The sequence below is a fragment of the Lagenorhynchus albirostris genome, chromosome 21, assembly GCF_949774975.1.
Source record: "Lagenorhynchus albirostris chromosome 21, mLagAlb1.1, whole genome shotgun sequence".
NCBI classification, from domain to species: Eukaryota; Metazoa; Chordata; class Mammalia; order Artiodactyla; family Delphinidae; genus Lagenorhynchus; species Lagenorhynchus albirostris.
In genome coordinates, this window is record NC_083115.1 from 24,465,192 (window position 1) to 24,491,571 (window position 26,380).

Genomic DNA, 26,380 nt, shown 5'->3' on the forward strand with positions numbered 1-26,380 from the left:
CAAGTAACTCAGTTTCATTCCTTTTTATGGCTGCATAATATTCCATTGTATATGTGTGCCACATCTTCTTTATCCATTCGTCTGTCGATGGACACTTAGGTTGCCTCCATGTCCTGGCTATTGTGCTCCCAGACTGTTTTTAAACTGGCTGAACCTCATCTTCTTAATAATGTAAATTTTCAATGTATTCTATACCATATTGTGCTGTATGTATAAATATAAATATGTTTGTATAAAATGTATCCCTCATTTTACCTTTTTAATTTTCTTATTTATATCCATTTATGCTTTCATCTCTGAAGGCTTACAGGCACATCATTTTGTAACAAGAGCAGATTTTTTCAGGAACCTTGATACATTTACATCCATTGGTGCTGCTAGAGTGTCATAACATGGAAGATAAATAATTGGAACTTTTCCTTAATCCTCGTCGTTCTTCCTGATTTTTTAATCTCTCTGCTTTCCTTACAGTGGAATCTAATTCATAATCCTTTGAGCAATAGTGCCACCTTTTCCTTAAAATACATTTCATAAGTTGAACTATAAGGCAATTTGAATGGAGAAGAAGAGGATTTTTCGAAAGACATTGGGTCTCTTTAATTATATCCTTTGGAAAATCGAATTCTATTAAAATTTATGTGCCACCCAGCAAGCTCCTTGAGAACAAGGGCGAGTATTCAGTCATCTTGTTTCTGTCCTTGGCGCCCAGTAAATGTGTGTTAGATGAATGACTCATTTTGCTGGGTAAACATATTTGGGGAGAGCATTTTGACACCGAAAAACATCTCCTAAGGGAGGTCGTTCTGCTGTGGTCCTTACTGATGATGTTGGTCTGCAGGCCTCTGGGTTCCTCTCTGTTTATACGGACTCTGCGTACACAGTTCACTAATATTGACCTCTATTTTGTGTCTCTTTGGAAAAATAAATTGTAGTGAAAGATGCTAGCAAATTGAATTTCAAAGAATAAACCTCAGAAATGCTGAATGTCAAAGGTTTAAGTGGAGACCTTCTATTCTGGTTACACTCAGCAATTTCTAATACAAATATGGGTAGTAAGGCCAGTTTTGTGATATGTGCCTTAGAGGGTCTTGGGATCAACAGTGTTTTCAGTAAAATGGACCCGAGGAGCCTTTCAGTGGAGCCAGAGGGACCCTGGGGGACGCTGTTCTCTGTAAAAATCCAGGTGTGGCTTCAGCTGCCACTTGGAATACTCGGCATCCATGAAACACAGTTTCATCATCACACAGAGGGCTTAGAGGGTCATAAACGCAACAGCGGGCTCTTTAAATAAGCAGAAAGGACATGTATGAGAAAATAAGGGAGGATCTCCAGCAGGGAAAGAGCCTCACTGGGAACTGCCATAGTGAAGCCAGTGCCTGCCAGCCCCATTGTGCAGACACCTCTCGGTTTGACACCCCCGGGCTGAACCCCAGCCACATGACCTTGTAAACGAGATACCACCGTTAGCGTGGACTCTGCTTCATGATCCTGGCTTTCACCCAGGTCTGGGGGAATGCATCTCATCGGAGGAGCGTAGGTCATGTGCCCTTCCCCCGGCCCCAGGGGAGTCTGAGAAAGGAACTAGTTAACGTGTGTAGTCCTGCAAGAGGAGCCCACCTCTGCCTGTCACAGTGGCGAATTCTCTAAAAGACAACAACAAAAGGACTGAGACGTCTGCGAGCCAAACAGATGACAAAGACCACCACCACATCATGTAAAAATAAAATGCCCCAGGTAGGAGCTCCGGAGACCTAACTCTGCTACAGAAAGCAGCCGTACACTCTGGAGTGTGTTATGTATGTGCTAGATATCTGTGTGAGACATTTATCTGTGCATTCACTGTATATGTATGAGATGTGCACGTGTAGCATGTATACATGTAATTAGGGCAACACAAATGGAGAGAGAAATTGTGATGGAAACTGCAACGTTGCTAAGATGTTAATTCTCCGCAGGTTGAGGTATCATTTCAGTGCAACCTCAGTCAAAGCCGATGCAATTCAAAGCAGCCTCACTTTTTAGAGAAACGGACAGGAAGATTCTAAAATGTGTGTGAAAATGCAAAGGACCTTAGAAGAGCCAAAACAATCTTGACAAAGAAGAACAAAGTTAGAACTCGCACTATCTGATTTTTTCCAGCCCTGGAACCAGCTGTCTCTTCAAGGATCCCTGTTGCCTTTCAGGAGAATGGTGTTTAGAAACCAATATCTGGGCACTGGATGTGCTCTGGTTTCCTTAGCAGGCAGAGCTGGTATACACGCTTATATCTATAATTATTTACTTAGTCTACCCATCTGCATCTGTGTCAAGCCGAACATGAATTCATACCGATGTCTCTGACTGTAATCTAATCCAACATGGTTCATTCTAGCTTTTCTCCCTCCCCTTGCTTATCTGTACAGGACAGGTTTAAATTTCCATTGAGACGTCCTCTTTGAACCAATTCAGAAGACTGATGTTGTTTTGTTTTGTCTTTGTGTTTTCTAGTTGAAACACTCACTTTATGGTCGACTGATTGAAATTTACTGTACTGAGGTGCTATGCTAGTCAGCAACATTGTTAGCATGTGTCAGACCCTACTGACTAATTCACATAAAGATTTTATTTTATCTTTTGCCACTTCGTCCAAGACAGTAATGATAGCTTTAGTTGATAGATAGCAGGCATGTGAGTATAGCAGGAGATCCAGCTCCTGGGTCTGTTTTATTCATATATTAAAAAAAAAGTTTGCAAAGTTTATAAAGGCATTTCATTGATTAATCCTTAAAACAACCGAAACCAAATCCATGCCAAAGTTCCTCAAAAGATATCATCTCTTTCAGCATATACAAAGCCAAGGAAGGCATAGTTAAGGGGAGGAATATTACCTACATAGTATTATATATCAGCTTTTCAGCATGACAGAGAAAAGGTAGAGTTCCTCCATTTAGAAACGGAGTCTCTTCTTCACATACTCTGCCAAAATACATAGTCTGACCAAAAGATGTAGGAGTCTTGATAATCTGCTCATCTTTCAATCCTTGCTAATAAAGATGAACAAATACTCATCACATGGACATCAAATAGTCTAATCCGATGGACCAAACAGGTCGCTTTTCAGAACCTGTTTTCGTATCGAAATTGAGTCACTGCAGACCTAACTTTCAAATATTTGGGCATTTTCCAGAAACCTTTCTGTTATTGATTTCTAGTTTAATTTATTTGGGTCCAAGAACATACTTTGTATGATTTCTGTTCTTTCAAATTTGTTAAGGTTTGTTTTATAATATCGTCTATTTTGATGAATGCCCGACGTGCACTCACTTGAGAAGAATACGGATGATGCTGTTGTGGGTTGGAGACCATCTGCCCTTAAGACAGCGAGCTGTTGGTGTCAGAATAGACCGGGGTTTCTCAACCTCAGCACTAGTGATATCTGGGGCCAGACGACTCTTTTCAGTTGACGACTGTCTGTGCACCATAGAGTTTTGGTCGCATCTCTGCCTCTGCCCAGCACCCTGCCCCCCAAGTTGTGACAACAGAATATCTCCAGGCATTTCCAGTTGTCCCGCGGGAGGCGAAATCTCTCAGGATAAGGAAAACTCAAAAAGACAGAATATATCGATGTGACTGAAGAGTGAGTCTAAGCATCACAATTTAAAACTTCTGCTCACCAAGAGACTCCAATAAGAAGGGGACAAGGCAAGCCACAAAGTGAAGGAAAACGTTTAAAATGCATATCTGACAGAGGATTTGAATACAGAATGCGTAAAGAACTCCCACAAAACAAAGCTATAAAGACAAATAACCCCATTAAAAATGGGGGTCAAAAGTTGAAAAGTCACTTCACGAAAGGAGATGTACAAATAACCAACCGTCACATCATTAGTCAGCCAGGAAATGAGGAGTAAACTTTAACGAGACACCACTTCACTTTCAGTACAATGGCTCAGCTTGGGAACAGTGACAACCCAGAATGCCGATGAGCGTGTGGGTGAGGGTTACAGAAAGGAAACTGTCAGCGTTCCCTGAGTCCTGAATATGAGATCTGCGCATTTCACGTGTATCAATTTGTCTCAATTTATCACCATGTAGTGGTATTTATTTTTCTATTCCTTGATTTCTATTTTAGAAAACATGATGTTCTTTTGATGACTTCACCTAGGTTTGTTCTTTTCAAAAAAATCAAACGGTTGAAATGTTTCGTTCGGACAAAATCTGACCCGGAAAAATGAGGGCCCCATCGGAGCAGCCCCCCCGTCAGCTCCCCCAGGTGTGTCCTAAGACGTTTCTACCAAACTCCCAGACATGGTGCATTAGGAACACCTACGCTCCCGTCTGCCTCCCCGACATCACGACCCTGAGCACACCTCCGTTGTAGCACTGCCAGATGTAAGAAAGACAAACAGTGAAATTTGAGTTTCAGGTCAACAGTGCATTGTTTTAGTATAGGGATATCCCATTTGAGACACGTTTGGAACATACTGATATTAAGAGGTACTTGCTGTTCCTCTGAACTTCGAACTCAACTGGGTGCCCTGCATTTTTATCTGGCAGTTATTCCTCCATCTTTGCTGTCTTCCGTGCCTGACGCTTTTCCTAGCACCCGCTCGAGGAAATCTGCAGAATTTAGTGGGAAGGTACAAAGGCCTTACCCCGCAGGGGGTGCTGGCCAGTATAATAATACACGTGAGGAACAGAGGAGCAGAATCAGAGCGGCAGGTGCAAACGGTCGAGCGAGGCACGAGGGGAAAGTGCAGGACGCGAGGGCAGCCTCGGCACAGTAGAGGAAGTTCACGGACTCCAGGCTGCAAATGAACCCCGGACGTCAGCCACCTCCTCTCCGGATGCGTTTCCAGCCACGTGACGTGAGCCATTCCTCCGCGAGCCCCGCCAGCCTTCAAGTCAGGTGAAGGAACCTGATTCTGAGCCTGTTTCCTGACCCGTTTCAGAAGCCTCCATAGAGGTGGGAAGGTCTCAGCTGTCCCCAGGCCCCGAGTGCCAGGTCCTCCAGTGTCACTTTTAGGGTCTGAGCTCTTGCGTTGTCACCAACAGACACCCCGGCCCAGGATGGTGTAATTAGGGCACAAGCACACCTTCATCTCCTGCGACTGCAATTAAAGCTTAAAGGACCCTTTTAGTCTAAATATGGAAATAATCTGGAAAAAAAATTTTCTGAAATCACTTAATTGCAAGCTTATGTGACATGTGTGCTGAAAGACATTAGAATAATTTCCATTTTGTAGGAGGAGTAGCACACACACATCTATATCACACACACACACACACACACACACATTCTCACACCCCTATCTGTAATGATGTTTAGAATGTTCCATTCTCCATGTAATGCAGTGAGGACAGTGGTCATATATGCACGCCCTTCCAGTCAGATTCCATTTATAAAGATGTAAAGTTGCCCTCTGTATCTAGAATAAACACATTTAGTTTGAAAAAAATTGTTTTCTTTTATTTCTCCTTCATACAACCTACTTAGAGTCTTTACTGTTTTTCTAAGGTGACAAAAAGAGAATTGTTTATTTTGTCTACATATTCAAGCGTATCCACGTGGATCTGAATAGCTGAATACAGAGGCCTGGCATGTATTTTGTTACGTGAACTTGTTTTTACAGTGATCCGGAGTCACAGAAGAGGTTTGTGAGCCTGTGATCCAGCAAACCACTCTGACACAGTTTGCAGAGGGAAAGGAAGAAGTAGAAAACTAGGAAACCTCTTTTATACGACGCCTTTTCACTCTTACAGCTTTCCAAAATAGGTTTCCAATCTCATTTACGCCCATATGACTGTCTAACGTGGGCATCATGTGAAAGGGAAAAAAACTGGAAAAAAATGTTTCATGTTAATTTAGAAAACGTTCTATGGTTTCCTCTTAAGAATTTCTGAGCCACCGGAAAGTCTATACATGAAGATGTATTTCCACGCCTGACAACTGGGATGTCGAAGTAGGAGGGAATAACTGAGGGGCTTTAAGGGAGCTTCAAAGTGGTATCAACTTCCGAAGACGGATTTCTGAAGAGCAGAACTCCATCGTCAGGAATTGAGGGAGAGGGACAGGTCCTGGGGTCCCGGCCCCGGTTCCAGTGGGTTCCTGCAGCCCTGCCCCTCCACCGTCGACTCTCCTCCCCGTCTCAGCTCCTGATCTATCTGGGCTCTGGGATTCCTGAGGCTCGCTGGCCTTCCTGGGCAGTATTAGAAGATGCCAAGCTATTAAAATGTTGAAAGTGCTATGAACCCTAATGAGGCACAGTTGGGTTTATTTTTAACTGTGTAAAACATTTGGTGATAGAGGACCAGACCTCCTGGGCCATCTGCTCCTGTGACCCAGCAGCCGCCATCTTGGGGCTAAAAGCGTGAGTTTCGGAGCCAGGCTGCCCGGCCCCGGAGTGTAGCTCTGCGTTCGCCCCGGGGGCACCTGGGCAAGGTGCGCCTCGGTCTGCCTGTTTGCACAATGAGGCCCTACTGTGTGGGGTTCCCGCGAGCGCTGAATGGGTTGGTGCCGGGTCAGAAGCTTGCAGGGATCCAGCATAACAGGGTATAGCAAACGTTAACTGTTGTGAGTCTGTAAAAACCACCTGATTAGCTTTCTATAGCGGAAGCTCTTCTCTAAGGGGCTGCCCTGTGCTGGAATAAGGAGATGGTTGGGAGGTTTTTAAAATGGATTTGCAACGTAGAATCACAAATACATGGAGTCGTGTGTGGGTCCCACCCAGCCACCACCAAAGGGGCATTTGCTGTAGTTCCGAGTCAGCCCCCGGCTCACGGCGCCAGGCTGTGGGCTGGAAATCTGTATACAGAGAGCAAGAAGACACAGCCCTTCTCTTAAAGATTCTCAGAACTTCCATTTGAGAATGTTGAAACGGTGAAGAGCGGTGTTAATCAGCAGGGAAAGCTCTTCTATCGGAAGGAAGGAAGCTAAAAGTGCTAACAGGTAGAAATCGTAGTGTGAGGTCAGCGATTCAAGGAAACAGAAGGAGAGGGGAACCCAGAAAGGTTTCGTTTTTGCAAACACAAGCATGAGGCCGAGAGCCTGAGGGTCCGGGCAGCACACCTCCACACACACCACCGAGGCCGCGATGCTTAGGCCCCTGCAGGTGACCTTGGACTAAACACAGTGCAGGTGAGGCTGACGGGGTCACGTCCAAGCTAGCCTGCGCCCCACGTGGCGGCCGTGGGCGCTGTGGGTGGTCGCACACCTGCCTGCTTCCAGCTGTGGGCCCACGGAGGCGCAAAGGGACCCGCGGCCATGCTGGTGCAGACCCCAGCCCGGAGCAGCGGGGCTGACGAGGACGTGGGCAGGGGTTTGCACCCTTTATGAGCCAAGGTCAGAGCTGGCTCCACACTCACTTCTCTCCCATTCCCTTTCCTTTCTTTTCTTTTTTTTCCTTTGTTTTTTTGTTTTGAGTAGAGAGAAGGAAGGTAGGAGCTGGAATATGTTATACGCCTGGTTTTAAAACAAAAATTATTATTATAAGTTATGATATAAATTGTATTCTATTAATATCTAAAAATACATATTATTAATTTTACCCAAAGTAATGACTTTATAAGAAATGGGCTTTGCTTAATCAGAACTTTTCATTGAGCCCATTTTTCTTCTCTTCTGCCCCATTTCTAAAGAAGTAAGGCACAGAGAAAACAATTCACATCAAGAATTTACTTTGAAAAACAAGGGAACCTTCTTCAGCCGAATACAGAATCAGAATTAGCAACCTGACATTTATACACATCTTTATACACAGGCCTGGGCCCTGATCCTATTTCATGTTCCCATTGTGATCTGCAATACGAAGGAAGAATAAACTCATTATCTGTGTCCACATTATTCCAGGTTGGGGTCAAATAAGAGGAATTCTTACTATATTGTGGAAAGTCTGTCACCAAAACCTGAAAGGAGTTCAGTTAGTCAGAAACGTAAGCTAAGCTGAACCTTCTGCATGCCAGACGCCCTAAAGGTTTCCCCGTACTTCTGACATTTTGCAAAATAACGAGAAGGAATCCCAGAGGAAATAGATTTTTAAAGCTGTTTGAGAGAAAATGATCATTATGATAACAAAATACGGATGTGATGTCTCAGTCTGCTCTCTGCCTGTATTGCGTGATCTGCACAACTTCTCATACGTTAAAACTGAAGGCAAGCCTTTGATTTTTTTTTTCTTTTATTTTTCTGAGTGTGTACCATGATTTTTATGAGACTCTCATGGTTTTTTGGCCCCAATTCGCTCTTGTGGTGTGTGAGTTACCTGTGCTTTCAGCCCTTTTTTATTCTATGTGGAGCGATCCTAATGTCACTACCTGATCATAAAAAGTCAGGTTTCAAAGCAACTTTGTAAGTAGGCTCCCCTATTGCTTTGGAGGAAATCGCGTCTATGCGAGTGTCTGTCGGGCATGTTTACGTGCGGCAAAGGTGTGTCCACCGCAGGACGAAGTTTGGTAACAGCCTCCGGGCGATGCTCACACAGGCCCTGCGGCGATGCTCACGGAAGCCTCTTCTCTTCTCTCCGTGTCTTTCCTGTAGCCAGAGCTACCTGCAAGCTGCCAGTGACGGGCCTGCCGGCCACAGCCTGGACCCCTCTGCCAACTACAGCTCCCCGAAATTCCGCTCCCGGAACCAGAGCTACATGCGGGCCGTCAGCACCCTCAGCCAGGCCAGCTGCGTCAGCCAGGTGGGGTCCCTCCGCCCTCCCACCCCGCCCTGAGTCGGCCCCTGCCAGGGCCGCGGGCCGCGAGCAGACGCACATTCCAGCCTGGAGTCATCCTGGCCTGGTTGCACCCCCGGGAACATTATAAGGTTAATTGCGGGGGGCAGGGGCTGCATTTATGGCTCTGTCATTCTTTCTCCCACCTGCTCTGAGCCGGGGTGGCTGACTAGCTGGCCGTCTTGGCCTCCGTCCCCTCCGTGCTGAGCGGCCTCTTTCCCTGTGTCACGCCCCCCCTGTGGAGGGTCTGGGTCCCACCCCGAGGGGACACGCAGGGTCTCCCAGCGCCAGCTGCCCAAGTTTGCTGGTGTTTCTGGGGACAGACACCCTCTCAGCCCAGGAAAGCCGGCAAGGTCACACCCTCCCTTATGCTTTGAAGATGCCAGGTGGCAGGTGTGTCCAAACCTTCCCCTTGGCTTCTTACTGCTTGAGCGAGACGGAGGCCCCAGATGGAAGAGGAGGACCTGCCGGGGGGCCTCGCCGCGTCCCTACAGACCTTCTCCCTCTTCCCCACTGGACCCGGCCCTCCTCACCCCTCACATCCTAGTCGCCGCTTCGTACACGCCGCTGCCTGCTTCTCAGTGTGCCTATGACCCAACGTATGGCTAGTGCGATGGAATATTTTCAGTCTCGCCCTGGGATTCACAATGTGGCCATTGTCATGGGAGCGGGCAAGCTCTGGGGACGGAACAGCTACGCCCACTCCCTGGGCGGGAAGACAAAACGGTCCCGAGGGGCTTCCTGGTGGCGCAGTGGTTGAGAGTCCGCCTGCCGATGCAGGGGACACGGGTTCGTGCCCCGGTCCGGGAAGATCCCACATGCCGCGGAGCGGCTGGGCCCGTGAGCCATGGGCGCTGAGCCTGCGTGTCCGGAGCCTGTGCTCCGCAACGGGAGAGGCCACAACAGTGAGAGGCCCGTGTACCGCCAAAAAAAAAAAAAAAGGTCCCGAGGCTGAGGGCGTGAGTGAGTCTCCGAGCTGCTCCTGTTGCCCCTGGGGCGGCATCTGTGCTGAGGCTCCGCCTGGCCGAATCTCCTAGGTCACGGTCCCTAGACAGTCTGCGTTTACTTTGTTTCTGCTCATCCGCCATTCGGATAATTCTGCCGATGCTCCCTTTTCCCAGGAACCCGGGAGGCTCAGGGCTGCGGCGGATGCTTTGTTGCACATCAGGACGGGTGCCGGGGCAGGGGGATGTCAGGAGACCCGCACGGGGGCAGGGGGGCCCCCTGCATCCTCACTCACTGAAGGAAGGACGTTTGTCTTCCTCCGTGTCAGGTCCTGCCGTCGTCTCTTATCTTTTTCTCATCTTTGAAAAGCTGTTTCCGTGTGATCGTAGCTTCTCTCTGTCATGCATCCTTTTTTTAAAAAAATTATGGTAAAATATACATAACATAAAATTTACCATCTTAACCGCTCTTCAGTGTCCAGTTCAGTGGCATTAAGTACATTCACATTGTTGGGCAAACACCACCATCATCTGCAGAACTTTCTCATCTTCCCAAACTGACACTGTCCCCACTGAACACTGACTCCCCTTTCCCCTCCCCCAGCCCCTGCCCCACCGTCTACTTTCTGTCTCTGTGGATCTGAGTCCTCCAGGGACCCATGAGTGACTCATACAGTGTGTGTCCTTCTGTGTCTAGTTTATTTCACTTTCCCCCAGGTCCATCCATGCGGTCGCCTGTTTCAGAATTTGCTTTCTTTTTAAGGTTGAATTATGTTCCATTGTGTGAATGGACCACATTGTGTTTGTTCATCAACAGACACTTGGGTTGCTTCCCCCTCCTGGCTACTGTGAGTAACACGGCTGTGCACACGGGTGTACAAGTGTCTGTTCACGTCCCTGCTTTCAGTTCCTGTGCACGTATACCCCAAAGTGGCATTGCTGCATCAGACAGGAGTTCTAGTTTCAACCTTCTGAGGAAACTCTATATGGTTTGTCACAGCGGCTGCCCCATTTTTCACCCCTAGCAGCTGTGCGCACGGTCCCAGGGCCCCCATACCCTCACCGTCATGCTTGCTCTGGAATTGTCATCCATCCTGACGCCCGAGGAGCCCGCCCCCAGCTGTATGTCGACCTCTCTGCTACCAACGGGACAGTCACCTTTCTCACCATCTTCCCAATTTTCTCTTCTTTGGTTTCTCGGTGCCCACATTCTCCAGAAGCACTTTAAGTGCTTTTCTGCGTTTATAGTTCACAAAAGAAATTGGTTGCTTCAGCCCACACTGGTTATTTACCACACTGGCTTAACGTCCTCCTGGGACATTTCCAGTGGGCCCGAGCTGTGGTTTGAGTTGCCAAGCAAAACACCCACTTTTCCAAATCTCCCTCAAGCTAGTGAACGAATCAGCTCTCAGAGAACAGGTCATTTCAGTTCCTGTCAAGACCAGTTTGAGATCCTTCTCAACTACTTGTTTGGGTGAAAAAAAAGTCCCCTTCATTTCTAGAACCTCACTGATCAGTTTTGTAGCTGGAAGCAGTGGCCGAATGGTCCTCACGGAAATGTCCATCACTCGTTTGTGGAATGCACGTGCAAGGTTGATAGTGCCTCTTCCCGATGGAGAAGCTCCCGGGCGCAGACGGGTTTGCAGAAAGGGAGGGATCCACCGAAATCCTGCGTCCTGGAGCTGATGGACGCTGGCAGCATGACTGTTTCTGGCTTTTTCAGGTTGTCTAATGTGGATCTTTGACGTAAATGACATAACACAATCTGAGCCTTTTTGATATAATTCCACATAAGGGAAAACTTAGATTGAAAGGAAGTTGTACTCCAGAAAATGTCATATTTCAGACCAGTGCGAGTGTTTCAGATGCACTTCCCTCACTAGGCACCCAAGGCGATCGTGGTGGGGTGTCGTCATTTGTCTTTGCCCTGAATTTGTGTGTCTCTTTCCGACGTCAGACACCCTCAGACCATTCGGGTGATGCAGTCGCCCATTAATTTTTCTCTGGTCTTTTCTGACTGAACAACCTGAAGATTCTCTTTCTTACCCTGGGCTTCGGGCCAGCAGTCCCACCTTTAAATCCCCCTCAGCACCTTCCTCCATGGGCTGTTCTCACTGGGATTTGTCCAGTGAAAGGAAAGGAGCCATTATTCTAGCTCCTGAATAATCTCAGGTAGAAGCAGGGGAGTCAGGTAGAGCATCTCAGGTAGAAGCAGGGGAGTCAGGTAGAGCATCTCAGGTAAAGCAGGGGATTCAGGTAGAGCATCTCAGGTAGAAGCCAGGACACATACCCAAGTCTGCAGTTAGAGGTGGGCAGAAGGCGTCTTCCCTATTGAAGGGGAAATCTGATGCTTTTACCTGCTTTTACTCTGAACCATTAGAGGAAAAGGATTAACTTGGTGTTTAAAACAATACTTTTTTATTTACCTGTCAACATAACCGGGGGTGTTCAGGAAGTTGTGGGTGACATTTCAAGCAGTGGAATGAATGACTAATGGACGTGCTGGGCTGAGACAGTGACCAGGTCATGGCAGCTGTAAGGACACGGCTGGGAGGAGCGACTGGGTGCTGGGGGCAGAGGGGGTCGGAGGGCAGAGTCTGCCTGCGCAGGGAGACCAGCCCAGGTTTCCAGGCCCCTCCACGAGCCCCGTCTGTGGCCTCTGCCTGAGCCCTGATTCCACTCACACCTTCCCACGCCCCCCAGAGCCTCAGCCCTCCCGTGTCAGGGTCACCGCAAGCATCCCCACACACGCTTCCGTGTTAACATGTACGTGCCCCCCGGGGGGTGGGCCCTAAATACAGGAGCAGTGAGGGCGGGGCCGTCCATCCAAGTCCCCTCCAACCACGGGGCGAACACCAGCCACCCAGGCCCACCCCCGCCTCTGCCCACGAACCCTGGACCTGGGAGCAGCCGCAGGTCACCTGCCCAACTGGGGCTTTTCGTTCTTAAAATTCCCATCCCTCCCCCACCCCGTGCTCTTTAACCTTTCCTTAGTGTTCTATGTCACTTTGTTGGGTTTCCATTTAAAACCTCTAGACTTGGCTCCTGGGAAACACACGAAGTGTTACCACCTAGAAACCTCAGAAGGCATGTCCCGCCATCAGCTGCACACACACAGGCCCTCAGCTCACCGACGGTCGGGCCCCCGCGTGCACACCTCCTACGACCCCTCCGCTAGCCAAAGCCTGATCATTTCTTTTTGAAATACAGTTGGAACGTTTAGGTTCCCAGGGTGACTCTCTACCTGGAAATTAAATCTCAGGCTTGAAAATAATGACTTTACCTGTGGAACCATCAAACAAAGCACAGGCACTACCATCCCAGACTGAAGGAAGGAAACGGCATCGCCGGAGTTTAGGTGATACCCGTGCTGTGTGTACCCAGCGGCACCGTCCCGAACACGGGCCTGTGCTGCTCTCCTGGGACAAGGATGTGAGCACATTGCCGAGCTGGGCGCTAGTTTCCAGGACGCTGAGAGGAAGCAGCTGAGATAGCTTGAGCCATTTCCATGAGTGTCGCGGGTACGGCCTCCACGCCTGGGGTTGTCTGAGCTGTAAACAGTCCAGGACGCGAAGGCATCACCTGGAAACGGAGAAAGAGGGAAGACTAACGTTGTGAATAGCGTGCAAAACTCTTAAGCTCCCCGTCTCTCTTGCGCTGGTAGTAACTACCAGCCATGCTTTAAAGTTCTGCCTCGGGGTCCACAGGCTTTCAAGGACATCTTGGGAGTTGGCGGTTTTCCTTAGTGTTTTGTAAGAAATAACACAATAAGCTGTTTCCCAAGCATAACGATTCCCAGTGCTGATTTCACATTAATTATGCTGAAAATGGAAGATGGTAAGTGAAGGTGGGGGTGACCTGTGCTCTCTTTTCTTCTGCAACGTGGCCGTGATGACCTTGGCTGGGTCTCGCCGTCACCCGGGCTGTCGGTCGTTGCAGATGAGCGAGGCAGACGTCAATGGGCAGCTCGAGTCGGTGTGTGAATCCGTCTTCAGTGAAGTGGAGTCTCAGGCCATGGACGCCCTGGACCTCCCGGGAGGCTTCCGCACGCGGAGTCACAGTTACCTCCGAGCCATTCAAGCTGGTTACTCCCAAGACGATGAACGTATCCCCATGGTGATTCCCTCTGACGTCAGCTCAACTGCTAGACCCTCGGCAGGTAAGGCACATCCTCTGACCTTCCGGGGACACGTACAGGCATGTGCCACCTCTGTCCTGCGAGGAGTGGGTGTAAGTCACCCTGCAAATGTTTGGACACTTCCCAGTTACGCTTGGGACATGGTCCTGTTTGCAATGGTGTGTCGAAACATTTCTTTCATAGATAACCTTTCTTCTTCTTAGGATGAAATCTGTTGCTTGTCAGGGCACTTTACAATCCTCAAGGAGAGTCTTCATAAAGTTTTATATAGGAAAATTTGGATGGTGATTGTGTTTCAAATACCAAAGATTAACAGATTGCAGGAAAGCCTCAGCTGACGTGCGATGACTCCTAGGGTCCTTCGGCGCGGGTCCAGCCTGAGTCTCTGTGGCCTGGTGAGGAAATCCATAACCACGATTCAGTGCCGCAGAGCAAATCGATTGTTAATGTAAATTCACTCGTCTCGGGGCTGTGCAGGTTCAAGGTCACAGTTTCCTTCAGTTCTTAGGGAAAACCACGTCCACCCCTTTGAAAATTTACCACCCAAACTAAATATCACTGCACTATGGTTATTTATACAACACAGTGAATAAGCATGGCCTGGGACACCCCTAAAACAGTCAGCATCAGAGTCGTCGAGCCGTGTAGAAAGGCCGAGCCGAGCAGCCCAGGCACAAGCAGTGATGCGAAGAGCGTGAGATCTGGACCTGCGGTCGTGTGGGGTAGGGGGAACAGGGACAGTTCTGGGAAGGACTGGAGGGAAGCCGGCTCAGGTGACAGCACTGGGGACCAGGGCGGGGGAGGGCCCGTGTCACCACGCCATGGACGGAGCTGGGTGTGTCTGAAGCCAAGACAGTGAGCGCGACTTTGGGACAAGTTGCAGGCCTCGGGCCGCTGCCGTAAACCTCTGCTGTCCCACACAGCACCTGTAGGTGGGACGCAAGGCGAACCAGATTCAAACCCACTCCATCATCCCTCTAAGACCTTGGGCAGGTTAGCTTGTCAGATGCTCGGCTGTCCGTGGTGTCCAAGAGAAGTGGTAGCTCTGAGTAACTGATTAGGTCAGCCTGAGGATGAGTGAGCCCAGTGCTGTGGGCCTCGGTGACCTTTTTATGTTGTCCTGTGGCCCGGGGTGGAGGTGGTGATGCCCTCCGACGGCTGAGCCCCGGGCCTTCCTTCCGAAGAAACGCCGGGAGTCACCGTGGGTGCCGGGAAGCCCGGCCCTGCGGGAGCCACGCGGGGCTGCAGGGGCGGCCGTCGGGGGCTTGCGGGTGGCAGGACTGCACCCCTTGGGGACCCTGTTGTCCGCCCCTCGTAGGGGTGGAAAATGAGCAAACTTAGGGAAGCAACTAGTCTTACCGTCCTTGCAGTTTATAAAAACACACTTAAGGGGTAATTACTGATATAGTCACACGTATTCGCTGAGTGTCTCCTGTGAGCAAGTGACAATTAAGCTCTCCTGGCCTTCAGAAATGCTTTGAAACAATAATTACCTAGTGGGAAATGACTTTATTGTTTATAGAGCTGTCATTCCAGGGAGAATAGAAATAAAACAGGTTTCATAGAGGTAATACAAGAACCAGTGCAGAGCTCAGACTACAATTCTGACTTCTGTACATATCATTTTACCAAGTACATTTTTGTATTCCCAACATGTATGCACCAAAAAAAAAACCCATAATGCTTCTCTTCAAAGTTTCTCCTGGATCTTGGCCTAGTAATGGAGTCACAGTTTCCTCAAGACTGTGGTAGAGCCAGAGAGCAGGCGTGCCTTGCAGAGTTAGGGAATGGTCTGGGAAGTAAGAGAAGAGATGGAAAGCCTTAGGAGAAATATCGAGTTGCCTTGAAATAATTGAGATATCGAATTACAAGTTGCCTTTTTGAAGAAATGTAGGTGCAGATGAATCCTCAATTCCTCCCTTCCCTGTTTTACTCTAAGCATTGTAAACTGAATATTTATATTTCTTTCCTAAATAGAATTGAGATGGCATGCAACAGTAGCCTACTTAATAAGACTGTGAAAAATACCAAAGAAATGAGAAACCTCTGTCTGGAAAAACGTAGAAAAACAAAAGCATGCAAGTGAGCAGAATGTAAATGCCCACTTTCTGTTAAAGCTGAACTTCCAGTTAGATTCAGAGTCTCCTGTCAGAGAGGCAAAAACAGGGTTTCAATGGTTTTGTGTTAAAATACTGCTTGGAAGATCATATAACATTTAATAGCTATCCTTGGTTGACGTGTGTGTATGTGTGGAGAGAGAGAGAGATTATTTTGACACATTGATTTTCTTTCATACTTCTAAAATTAGCTTTTGAAAATAATTCCCAAAAAACATTATTTGCAAAGACATTCCCGGTGATTATTTTGAAGAATAAGATTTATTTAAGTGTTTCTTTTTGAGCTTGAAACATGAAAATTGGTGTTCTTTTGTTGTCTCACCTATATGAATGCAAACATGTAGTATTAATATTCTTCTAATAATAATTGAATACCAACCATATGCATGAAAGCCTCATTAAGAGCTTTAGAATATGTACTAGGCGTTCTATTTTCTTTATTTTTTAAATTTTTTTATACAGCAGGTTCTTATTAGTTATCTATTTTATACATATTAGTGTATACATGTCAATCCCAATCTCCCAATTCATCCCACCACCACCATACCCCTGCCACTTTCCCCCCTTGGTGTCCATACATTTGTTCTCTACATCTATGTCTCTATTTCTGCCTTGCAAACTGGTTCATCTGTACCATTTTTCTAGTTTCCACATATATGCGTTAATATATGATATTTATTTTTCTCTTTCTGACTTACTTCACTCTGTATGACAGACTCTAGGTCCATCCACGTCTCTACAAATGACCCAATTTCGTTCCTTTTTATGGCTGAGTAATATTCCATTGTATATACGTACCACATCTTCTTTATCCATTCGTCTGTCGATGGGCATTTAGGTTGCTTCCATGACCTGGCTATTGCAAATCATGCTGCAATGAACATTGGGGGGCGCATGTGTCTTTTTGAATTATGGTTTTCTCAGGGTATATACCCCATAGTGGGATTGCCGGGTCATATGGTTGCTCTATTTTTAGTTTTTTAAGGAACCTCCATACTGTTCTCCATAGTGGCTCTGTCAATCTACATTCCCACCAGCAGTGCAAGAGGGTTCCCTTTCCTCCACACCCTCTCCAGCGTTTGTTGTTTGTAGATCTTCTGATGCTAGGCATTCTATTTTCAACCCTGCCAGGTTCATGCTGCTAGTAAATGTTTTGCTTGTTTGGGGGGCTTGAGTTCACCGGTTTTTCCCTCAACTCTTCAAGGCGGTGGTGATTCAGCTGAAACAGACGCTTGCGATCTAATCTCCAGGGAGCTGAAATAGGACCAGAATCCACTGCTCAGCCCTGGGACCTGCAACCGTGGGCGTATCTCCATCCCACTATTTCTCTTGTTACGAAAAAACCCACTTACTGATTAGGGTCCTCTCGCTAAATGAAGTGGCTTTGAAAACATCTACTTTCATTTCACACATGGTTTCTTTCTCATCTGTGAAATGATTTATCAGATAGATTTACTTGTCTCAATATGCATTTCACCCGATTTTCCTAGGGAGAGAAGGATATTGATATCATGGAGGAAAATTCTATAAAATTAGATTATACTGATTTTCCTCTGGGTCAAAAATTGTCTCAGCATATGTCAGAACTGATTCCAGAAGTCGTTACAAGGAAGGGAAAATCCATTCAAAGCACGACAGGAAACAGCCATAAACCTTGTTTTATTTGGTTGTTTATGTTTCTATGGTACCTTGTCCCTGAAGCACACATCATGATTTCCAGTTCCCAAGACAGTCTCCATCGTGTGCAGTCAGGCACCTTCCTAAGCTCTGGCCACGTGACTCCAGCCTGTTCCCCCATGACGTCCCCTCCAACTCCCACCCTCCTTCCTTCCTCGAGCCAGGACCCTTGGGGATTCCATGGGGCCATCACGACAGCAGGAGTGATCAGTCACTATAAGAAATAACTGTTTAACTTGTGGAGAAGTGAACCAGTCAGATTTAACATTTAACATCCTACACCCTGAATAATCAGTGATTCAATAAATGAATTCATGCTCGCATAAAGAAACGGATGGATGAATGAATCATTCAGCTGGATTTTAGGATCCTGCCGAGATCCAAGCGCTGTGGGGCCGACCCCTCAGGCCTCCCAGGCAGCCCGCCCCCTGCACCTGTGTCCCCCTCTTTGCTGCGCACCTGGCCGTGCTTACCTGGAGCTCTGCTTAGCCCTCCAGCTGGTCCCCTAAGTGCCTTCTCACCCACCCTCCACCCAACTTTCTGAAAATTCATCCTGGTCCAGCACTGCCCACCTGGGACCCCCATGGTTTCGTGGTTTCCATGAGCCGAGGCGACAGTGTCTGCACTCAGTGTGTGACCTGGATGACCCGGCCCGGCCCCCAGCTGCCCTCTCACCCCCTCGCCTGGCACTCACCCCTCCTCACAGTCTCTCACTTCTGGGCTTTGGCATATCCTATTTGCTGAGACCAGAATTTGCTTTTTCGGATTTTTTTTTTTTTTTTTTTTTTTTTTGCCTAATTCTTAGCTATGCTTTCAGAGTCAACCCAGGAATCATTTCCTCCAGGAAGCCTTCACTGATTTGCTCTTCATCTAATTCCTTCCCTCCTATCCCCCCTATCAGATGTGTTCCAACAAAAGTACATATTTACTAAAACAAAAAAATCCCAACTTTCATTTATGTTTAAAATGTACTGGGAATTCCCTGGCAGTCCAGTGGTTAGGACTCCACACTTTCACTGCCGAGGGCCCGGGTTCAATGCCTGGTCGGGGAACTAAGAGCCCACAAGCCGTGAGCTTGGCCACAAAAAAATAAAGAATTAAAAAAATGTACTTCCCTTTTAAAGATATAGAGATATGAGATGGCAAGACATTTAGGCTACGGTAGCAAATTATATTCACTATTTGCATATACTTACATCCTCTCATAAATATGTTTAGAAAGCATCGATACTATGGCTTTTATTTCTTACAATATGTTAGTTAAAAAAGCATTAAATTAAAGCAAGTTATTTAAATTCACAAAATTATAAAATATTCTAAGAACTTCGAAAAGAAAATAATTTTGCTCTCAGGAAGAAAGAGTGTAGCAATGCTTTTCAATCAAATCACTCACCATCAGGATTTAGTTTTCTTTCCTTGCGATGAGGTAGAAAAGAATTAACATTGGAAATCAGAGAAATGTGTCCATAAAGTCCTGTATGTACACAGAGTTTATTGATTATCTGGACTTAATAATTTTCCATACATTATCTTTAAAATGCACTAAAAAATATAATGCACTTGTTACTTTTGCAACTTCAGATTTTTCTTCTTTGCTTATGGTTTCCAAGAAACACTTTGACAGTTTAATGTGGTGTATTTGGACTTACACAAAATGGTTTCCTGTTAGGTATTTCTATTTTCTGGAGAATTCGCCTTTAAGAAAAATTATCCTTTGAAGCATCGTTCAGAAAGGGAAGAGGAGACTGCCTGAAGCCTGTTTGTCTTATGCTATCACTGTCTTTCCCATTCTGTTTGCTAGTGGTTGGTTGATGTTTGCTTTGGACTAGTGGTTGAGGACTAAGGCGTTTCCAACTGAGGAACGTTGGAAAATTCTATGTGTGATACCAGTGATGGTTAAGCTTATGTGTCAACTTGCCAGGCTTGCATGTTTAGTCAAACGTTATTCCGGGTGTTTCCGTGAGGGTGTTTCTTTGACAAGTTAACTTTTGAGTGAATAGACTGAGTGAAGCAGATTGCCCTCCCTAATGTGGGTGGGCCGTGCCCAATCAGTTGAAGGCCTGAACAGAACAAAAAGCTGACCTTCCCCGGAGTAGGAGAGGATTCCCCTGCCCGACTGTAGGAAATCTGCTTTTTCCTACCTTAGAACTTGAACTGAAACATCAGCTTTTCCTGGGTCTTGGGCCTGCCGGCCTTCGGACTTTAACTTACCCATCAGCTGTCTCTCCCAGCTGGCTGACAGGCCTCCCAGACCTCCGGTCCTGACAGCCCCCATAGTCACATGAGCCAATTCCTCACAATAAACCTCTTTCTCTATGTATGGATACATTCTCTTGGTCTGTTTCTCTGGACAGACGTGACTAATACAGTATCTCCAAAGAATATTTCTTCAGGTTCTGTATTTTAAACGGTCAGAGTATTTACACAAGAATTTTCACCAGCAGGCCTTCTCTCTCTCTGGCAAAAACCTGGACTTTAACGAGATGGATAAGAATCTTCTGTCCTTGTGGCTGGGGGCACGGGGCAGGGGGAGGGTTCATTAAGATGAAAGGTGTTTTCACAGATGTTGATAAGCTACGTTTGAAAATGATCGATCAGGTAGATCTAAAAGTATGAAAACACTCTTCGTTTCAGAAAGCCGGCGGTTACCGACAATCACGTGACAGGTTTTAGGCACGTCCAGGGAGCTGGCCTACAGGACAGTGTGCTCCCTGTGGACATGCCTGGCCCAGGCTCACACCCAAGGCAGCAAATGCTACCTTCTGGGGGCCACACCCTCCCCTGGGGCCCGGGGACATCAGAGAAAAGAAGTCCCACTTGGCGGTTCAGGTGAGTCCCTGAGAGTGTCCCCGCTGCCGGGACTGGGTTGGCACTGGATGGGTGACTCGTGAACCAGGGCTGTCAGCATGCCTGAGCCGGAGGGCAAGTGAAATTCTGGTCCAGGAAGAGAACCGAGGGTGGCAGCCAGAGAAGCCAGTGTCCATCACCATAAAGGAGGGAGTGAGAGGCCCAGCATCAGAAGCAACCAAGAGACAGTCAACTGGCTGAGGGAGGGCCCAGGACTCAGCAGAAACAGAGCTGCAGGGCCCGGAGCTCATCCTGACTGCTGGGTTAAGGGCATGTAGTTCCAGGGAGAAGGTTCCCATCCTCACCTGGCGGGTCTGCAGCTGACGCCCTGCAGGAAACCGTAACAAGGAAGCTGGCAACAGTCTCCCCACAGAGGCCACGGGCTCCAGAATTGAGGTCCCCAACCTGGAATCCATGGGCCCCTGGGGGTCCCTAATATATCCAGGAATTCGGGGCCACATGAACTGAGCTGGGATAAAAAGTGGATCTTTATTTTTTCTGACGTCTAACTGTAACTCACAACGCCCTGGGTGAGGAATGCTACGGAACACGCTCACGTTAGCAGTGCGTCTGACTCAGAGCGCGGGAGTGTCAGTTCAGAGTCGCCCTACGATTCCTGCAGGGATCTTGAAAACACCGTTTACGCTCCTCAGGCTTTGAAATTACAGTAGTTATTAGTCCCGTTGCCGGATCTCATCATGTACTGCATTTATGGACAGGAACATATCACAGACATTTTTAACATTTTGATGATTATATTTTATGTAACTTTTTAATCCTCTGCATTTTCGTTTTTGAATTTAAAACGTTGTCCTGAGAAGGAGGGTGTCGGCTTGACCGAGCTGCTGACGGGTCACAGCCCAGCGGCAGGTGTCACAGCAGGATTTCTCTGCTCGGTTAGTGCAGTTTTCAGTATTTGCAGTATTGGGTTTCCTTATAGATAATCGATATCAGAAATTATTTTAACTCTTACTGTTGACTGTCTTTCCTCCACTGCCACGAGAGCAGACACCTTTAGGGGCTGTTAAACACTGTATCAGAAACTTCTAGAGCAGGGGCTGGAGTTTACCACCCACGAGTGTTCAGTTTGCATCAAAGGGCACAGTACACAACAGGGGGACGGTATGCATCCAGAGAGGCCCAGGGTTTCTTTGTCCTCTCACTGCTGGTCACACAGAACATGCCTTCTGATAGCAGCAGCAGCATGTGTGCAAACACCGCAGGGCGAGGAGGCCCAAGGTGTGCTCGGGGTGGGGTCTTTCATGGTGCGCTGGCCACACGGGCACCTGCAGCTACGTGACACGTCTTACCCCACCAGGCTCTGGTGAAAGCAGCTGGAGATCACAAATGCCACTGTCACTACTAAGCAAGGCTGCCACTCACAGGCTGTCACATCCTGCCCAAGACAGTGCACAAACCCATGGTTCTGGGGTGTTGTTGATCTTTGGTTACTGTATTCCCTAGTATTAGCCAAGGTCAGGACCACACTTGGGCACTTTGGGATTTGCTGCAGCTGAGTTTCGAGTTGCCCAGTCTCCTGCTCTGTACACCTGGGCTGTACAGGACTCAGTAAATATTTGTTGAATGTAAGAATGGTTGACTTGAGAATTTACAGTGTATGAAATATTAATATCTATTTACACTAACAGTTTGCACTCACTTAAAATTCAGTATTTAAACTCCCCCTCTGCTAAGCCCTTCGCTCAGACCTCCCGTTCCGCTTTTTCTCTCGATGTTTTTCTTTGGACGGTACCAACTCATGGTACCCACCAACTTCTTTATCAGATATTCAGTGTGACATGTGAGTGGATCACCTACGACTTAGCTGTGCAAGAAATAACACAGTAGTTTATTTTCTTTAAATCAGTTCAATACCAATTCTGAGTGTCCTGATATTCAGCCTTGGTCATTTTGGGGTGAACCCAGGGCATTACAAGGCCAGGACTCCCATCTGGAGGCCCCCGGTCACGGACACCCGCTGCCCTAAGGTCTCCGTGTCCCTTTCCGCGTGGCCTCAGGGTTCTTGGGCCTCCACTGCATGGTCAGGACTCAGCTTCTCAGAGACGCACAGGTTCTCCTCCTGCCGCCATTCTCTGCAGAACTCTGCCCTCTGCCCTCTCCCCGCTGACCCCTGGGCAACCTCTGTTGAGTCTAGGATTTTACCAAAGTCAAGACAAGGTTAAGCTGGAGTTACCTTCCGCCAACAAAATCTTTGCAGAGAGGGACCCCAGAGCTGCTTGCAACGGGAAGGATTGTGGGAAAAAACATACAAATAATATCCCGAAGTTTTATCCTGCAATGTAGGTCAAGTGCAGAGGTTTTCCCGGAATGGCAGCAACCCATGCCTGTTAATTACTCCTCAGATGACATCTGAGAACTTCTGAAAAGAGGTCCTTAGTGGCCCACTAATTGCAAAATCATTTCAGGTGATCCTTCCAATTTTGATGTTGATTCCCTGAAAAGGTAAGAATTATTCAGGCATAGAAACTGAATTGGAGGGAACTGCCTTTCTCTAACATTGAGGATGTCCAAAAGCCAAATACACATAGCTCAAAATATTTTTTAAGTGATGAAAAAATTCCACCGCTAACTTCCTTTTGCCTTTACAAAGGTACTGGAGCTGTTCAAAACTCGACTTTATAGTTAGTGCTGCCTGGTTATCATTTATTTTCAGTAGAGGTATTAGGCCAAAACAATTTGTTTAGGCCATTTTAACTTTCCCAGGTTTGGAGGAAGAGATTGAATGAGGTTGAGGTTAATCTTTCAACCCCTTTTCAGAAGCCAAGAAAAGTAGAATGCTACACACATATACATGGTGGGCTTGTTTTATGGTTTTAGGGATTTGGGTTATATCTGCCTGGATTCCTTTCAGATGACAGATAGGTGGCAGTGAAACATTGTAAGGAAATAGTTCTATGGACCATAGGAAACACATATTCATATGTGTAAAGCATTCCTTTATAAAATAAATAATTACATTGGATTTATTTCATCCTAACATAGCCACTAAGATGCAGAGCCATGCTGTGCTTTTGAAACACAAATAATGGGAGAGCTTTGAAATTCCCAGCGGATTTATCGTAAAGAACATTTATACTTCTGTTTATCGGTTTATTACTTTTTGGAAGCCAAGAAGGAGAGGGATAAGGAAGAATGAACTGATTGATCGTATCCAGTGTTACCATGAGTGTAAGACATAAGAAGGGAAAGGTTCGCCAGCTAAGGAACAGTGCTCGTTTCTGGCATGAACAGGTATAGGTCCGCTGAATTCCTGGAGAAAAACCCATACGGCAAATATGGGGCAAGGCCACCTTTCCAGTTCTTTAAATTGTCTGTGTGTGCTGTGATCGCTTTCTCTAATGGACAGTTGGTGTTTTCTTTATCGGTTTATGGATTTATAGCAGGTCTTTCCTGCACTGCCATTTTGATCAGTCACACAATCAACGGAATCAAATCCACAGATTTTTATTTTGTCTAATGTCTCTAAAGTACTAAAGAGATGTTTCATGAAATGAAGGGAAACAGAATTTGCAATAGATTTAGAAGCTCTGGACACTCTGCAAATAGATAATCACCGTGCTCAAATTTTCTCTGCTAATACTTGGTAGTTAACATTTGATCCCTAGGGTGAGTTATTACACAGTGGGCTATGATTCACGAAATGCTCAAAGTTCTCTTCTCTTCCGAATATTCACGGCATGGACTTAGATCCTAACCGTGGGACAGAGAAGTCTCCTCCCACATATTCTTTCCTGCAGACTGAGGCTTAGTTGTCACGGTGAGGGAATTTTCTGAAAGGCTTGCACTAGGTGGCAGACGGTGGCAAAAGGAAATGAGTTACTTTGGCACTTGGGGTTATTGAAGAGGCAGGTGCCGTGTGCTTCTCAAGGGATGCTCGGAGCCTACGTCTGCATCCCTTGTATGTAGATGACAGGAGCATGGGGACAGAGTCTCTGAAGCAGAGGTACTTGGGAAAGGACAGATACAGGCTCCATTGCTATTGCTCCAAGTCTAGGTCTCCATGCCTACTTCCGCCAAGAAAACCCCCATCAGCATAATTCTGGCGTCACACGGCAAGCATCTGGGGAGCAGCGCTAACAGAGAAACCCGTTCACTCTCTCAAACCTACAACCCAAGGTCCAGGTGCTGAAGCCAATAGGATGGACAGGTGTCCTGCGTGGCTGAAACGGGGAACCCGCTAGGTTCCATGTGTTCAGTGGGCAGCCCTGAGGCTGGCAGAAATGAGCGAGACCTGTCACAGCAGCGGGAAGGTCCCCTGGGAGTCCAGGGTCCTCAGCGTCAAGCCGAGAGCGTCTTCCAGCTCAGCTCAGCTCAGCTCTTGATCAGCGACCCCAGCTGTCCTGGTCCTCAGTCAGGCGTCAGCTCCATCGTCAGGGAGGCCCAAAGCCCCAGGGTGCCCAGAGGGTGGAGGCCACAGAGGCAGCTGTGGGCAGCTGGACCTCCATCCCTCCCGAGGATGGTCTGCGTGGCCCTTCAGCTCCTGCCTGCAGTCCTCGGCCACCAGACGCCTCACACGCAGCCCTGATGTCTTTGTTCACTGCGCAAATCCGCAGAACCACCGGGGCAGGTGGAGTCTTCTCCCCACTGAGAGTTAGACGCAGGAAAATGCCTGATTGACTGGGCACCTTCCAGGCTGCAGAAAAGCTTCTGTTTCTAGTCTCAGTCTGGATTTGTGCTCATCAGAGCCAAATATGAAAGGTTAGGGAGAAGAAAGATGGATGCCGTCCTGCAGGTGTGGACGCCCACGGCAAGCCCCGCCCACACTCCAGGCACTTAGAGGCCCTGCCCGTGACTGGAGATCAGGGAGTTCCTTTTCTGAAGCCCCATTTGAATGATTCCACTTTTCCCTTCAGTTAAGTTGGCGTTTTTTTTCTAGTCATGCATTCATTAACATGTAGGTGTGGAATTTAGAGATGTTTGTGTTTCTCTCTCTCCTTTAAGAAAATAATGCCATGAACCTGGTGCTAACTGAATATTAAACTAGAAAAGTCAATTGGGTTTTATACACATCGTGGTCCTTTTCACAAACATGTCATGAAGTTGCACTTGGAGTCTGTCACCTCGAGCATCCTGTGTGTTTTAATGATGCGTCTGGCTCAGCGTCTCCTCTCCCGGGACAAAAGACCAGGAAAGCCAGGATTTCCTCACTCTTGGGTCCCCGTGGCCTGGAATGTGCTAAACATTGAAGAAATAGTTGCTGAGTTTTTAATGAAAACAATGAACAAACGGGTTAATTAGTAAGGGATGTTTTTCTCTCTGAGCTGCCCTCAGGTGGTAGCGCTGTTCCCAGTGCAGGTGGTGTTCACTCTGTGATTGATGTGACGAGTTTAGAGCTGAGAATAAAACTTTTCATGTGACGTTGACAGCACACTGCAGTCACCAGCAAACATGCAGGGACGCATGGATCAGCAAACCAGCCCTTTGTGGGGACTCATTTAGAACCTCTTTGTGCTTCGTTACAGACTCTGCGTCATCTGTTTTCCAGCTCCAGGTGTCAGGGCCAGGTTTTCTTTTTAATAAAGAATATGGTGGGAGGTGGAGCCCAGGAATGGCAGGCAGCTGGCAGACAGACACGTTGCCAGCAGTGTCTGAAAAGCACAGTAAATGGCCACTTTGGTCCATGTCTCATCTCCTCCCTGTTTTATCTCAGGGCCGGGCTCGGGGATGACTCACTGTGCAGTCTCCATGCCAACCTCTTCTCTCAATGCACCCTCTCCTGCAGGCCAGGGAGGGACACGATTTCCTGGAGATCGGAGGCTGCAGTGAGCCCTTCACGCTGTTAGAGGCCCCTGGTTTTCAGGGTCCCATTATTAATGGGGAATTCAGAGCAGATATAGTTCCATGGCCAGGACGAAGCAGGAGTTCACAGACACATTGTGTTTGCACGGTATTTGTCCTTGTGCTGGGTCTGCGAGCTTTGTAAGGGAGTTGGATCCATCC

At 47.4% G+C, this 26,380-nt stretch overlaps 1 protein-coding gene across 1 annotated transcript in view; it reads left to right on the plus strand.

The window, feature by feature from the left end:
* DLGAP2 (DLG associated protein 2) overlaps positions 1-26,380 on the plus strand; it is a 146,293-nt gene that overhangs the window by 84,119 nt on the left and 35,794 nt on the right. Inside the window, exons 4-5 of the mRNA XM_060136277.1 lie at positions 8,516-8,663; positions 13,580-13,799. Coding sequence (XP_059992260.1) covers positions 8,516-8,663; positions 13,580-13,799 — 368 coding nt within the window. The remainder of the gene's footprint in view (positions 1-8,515; positions 8,664-13,579; positions 13,800-26,380) is intronic.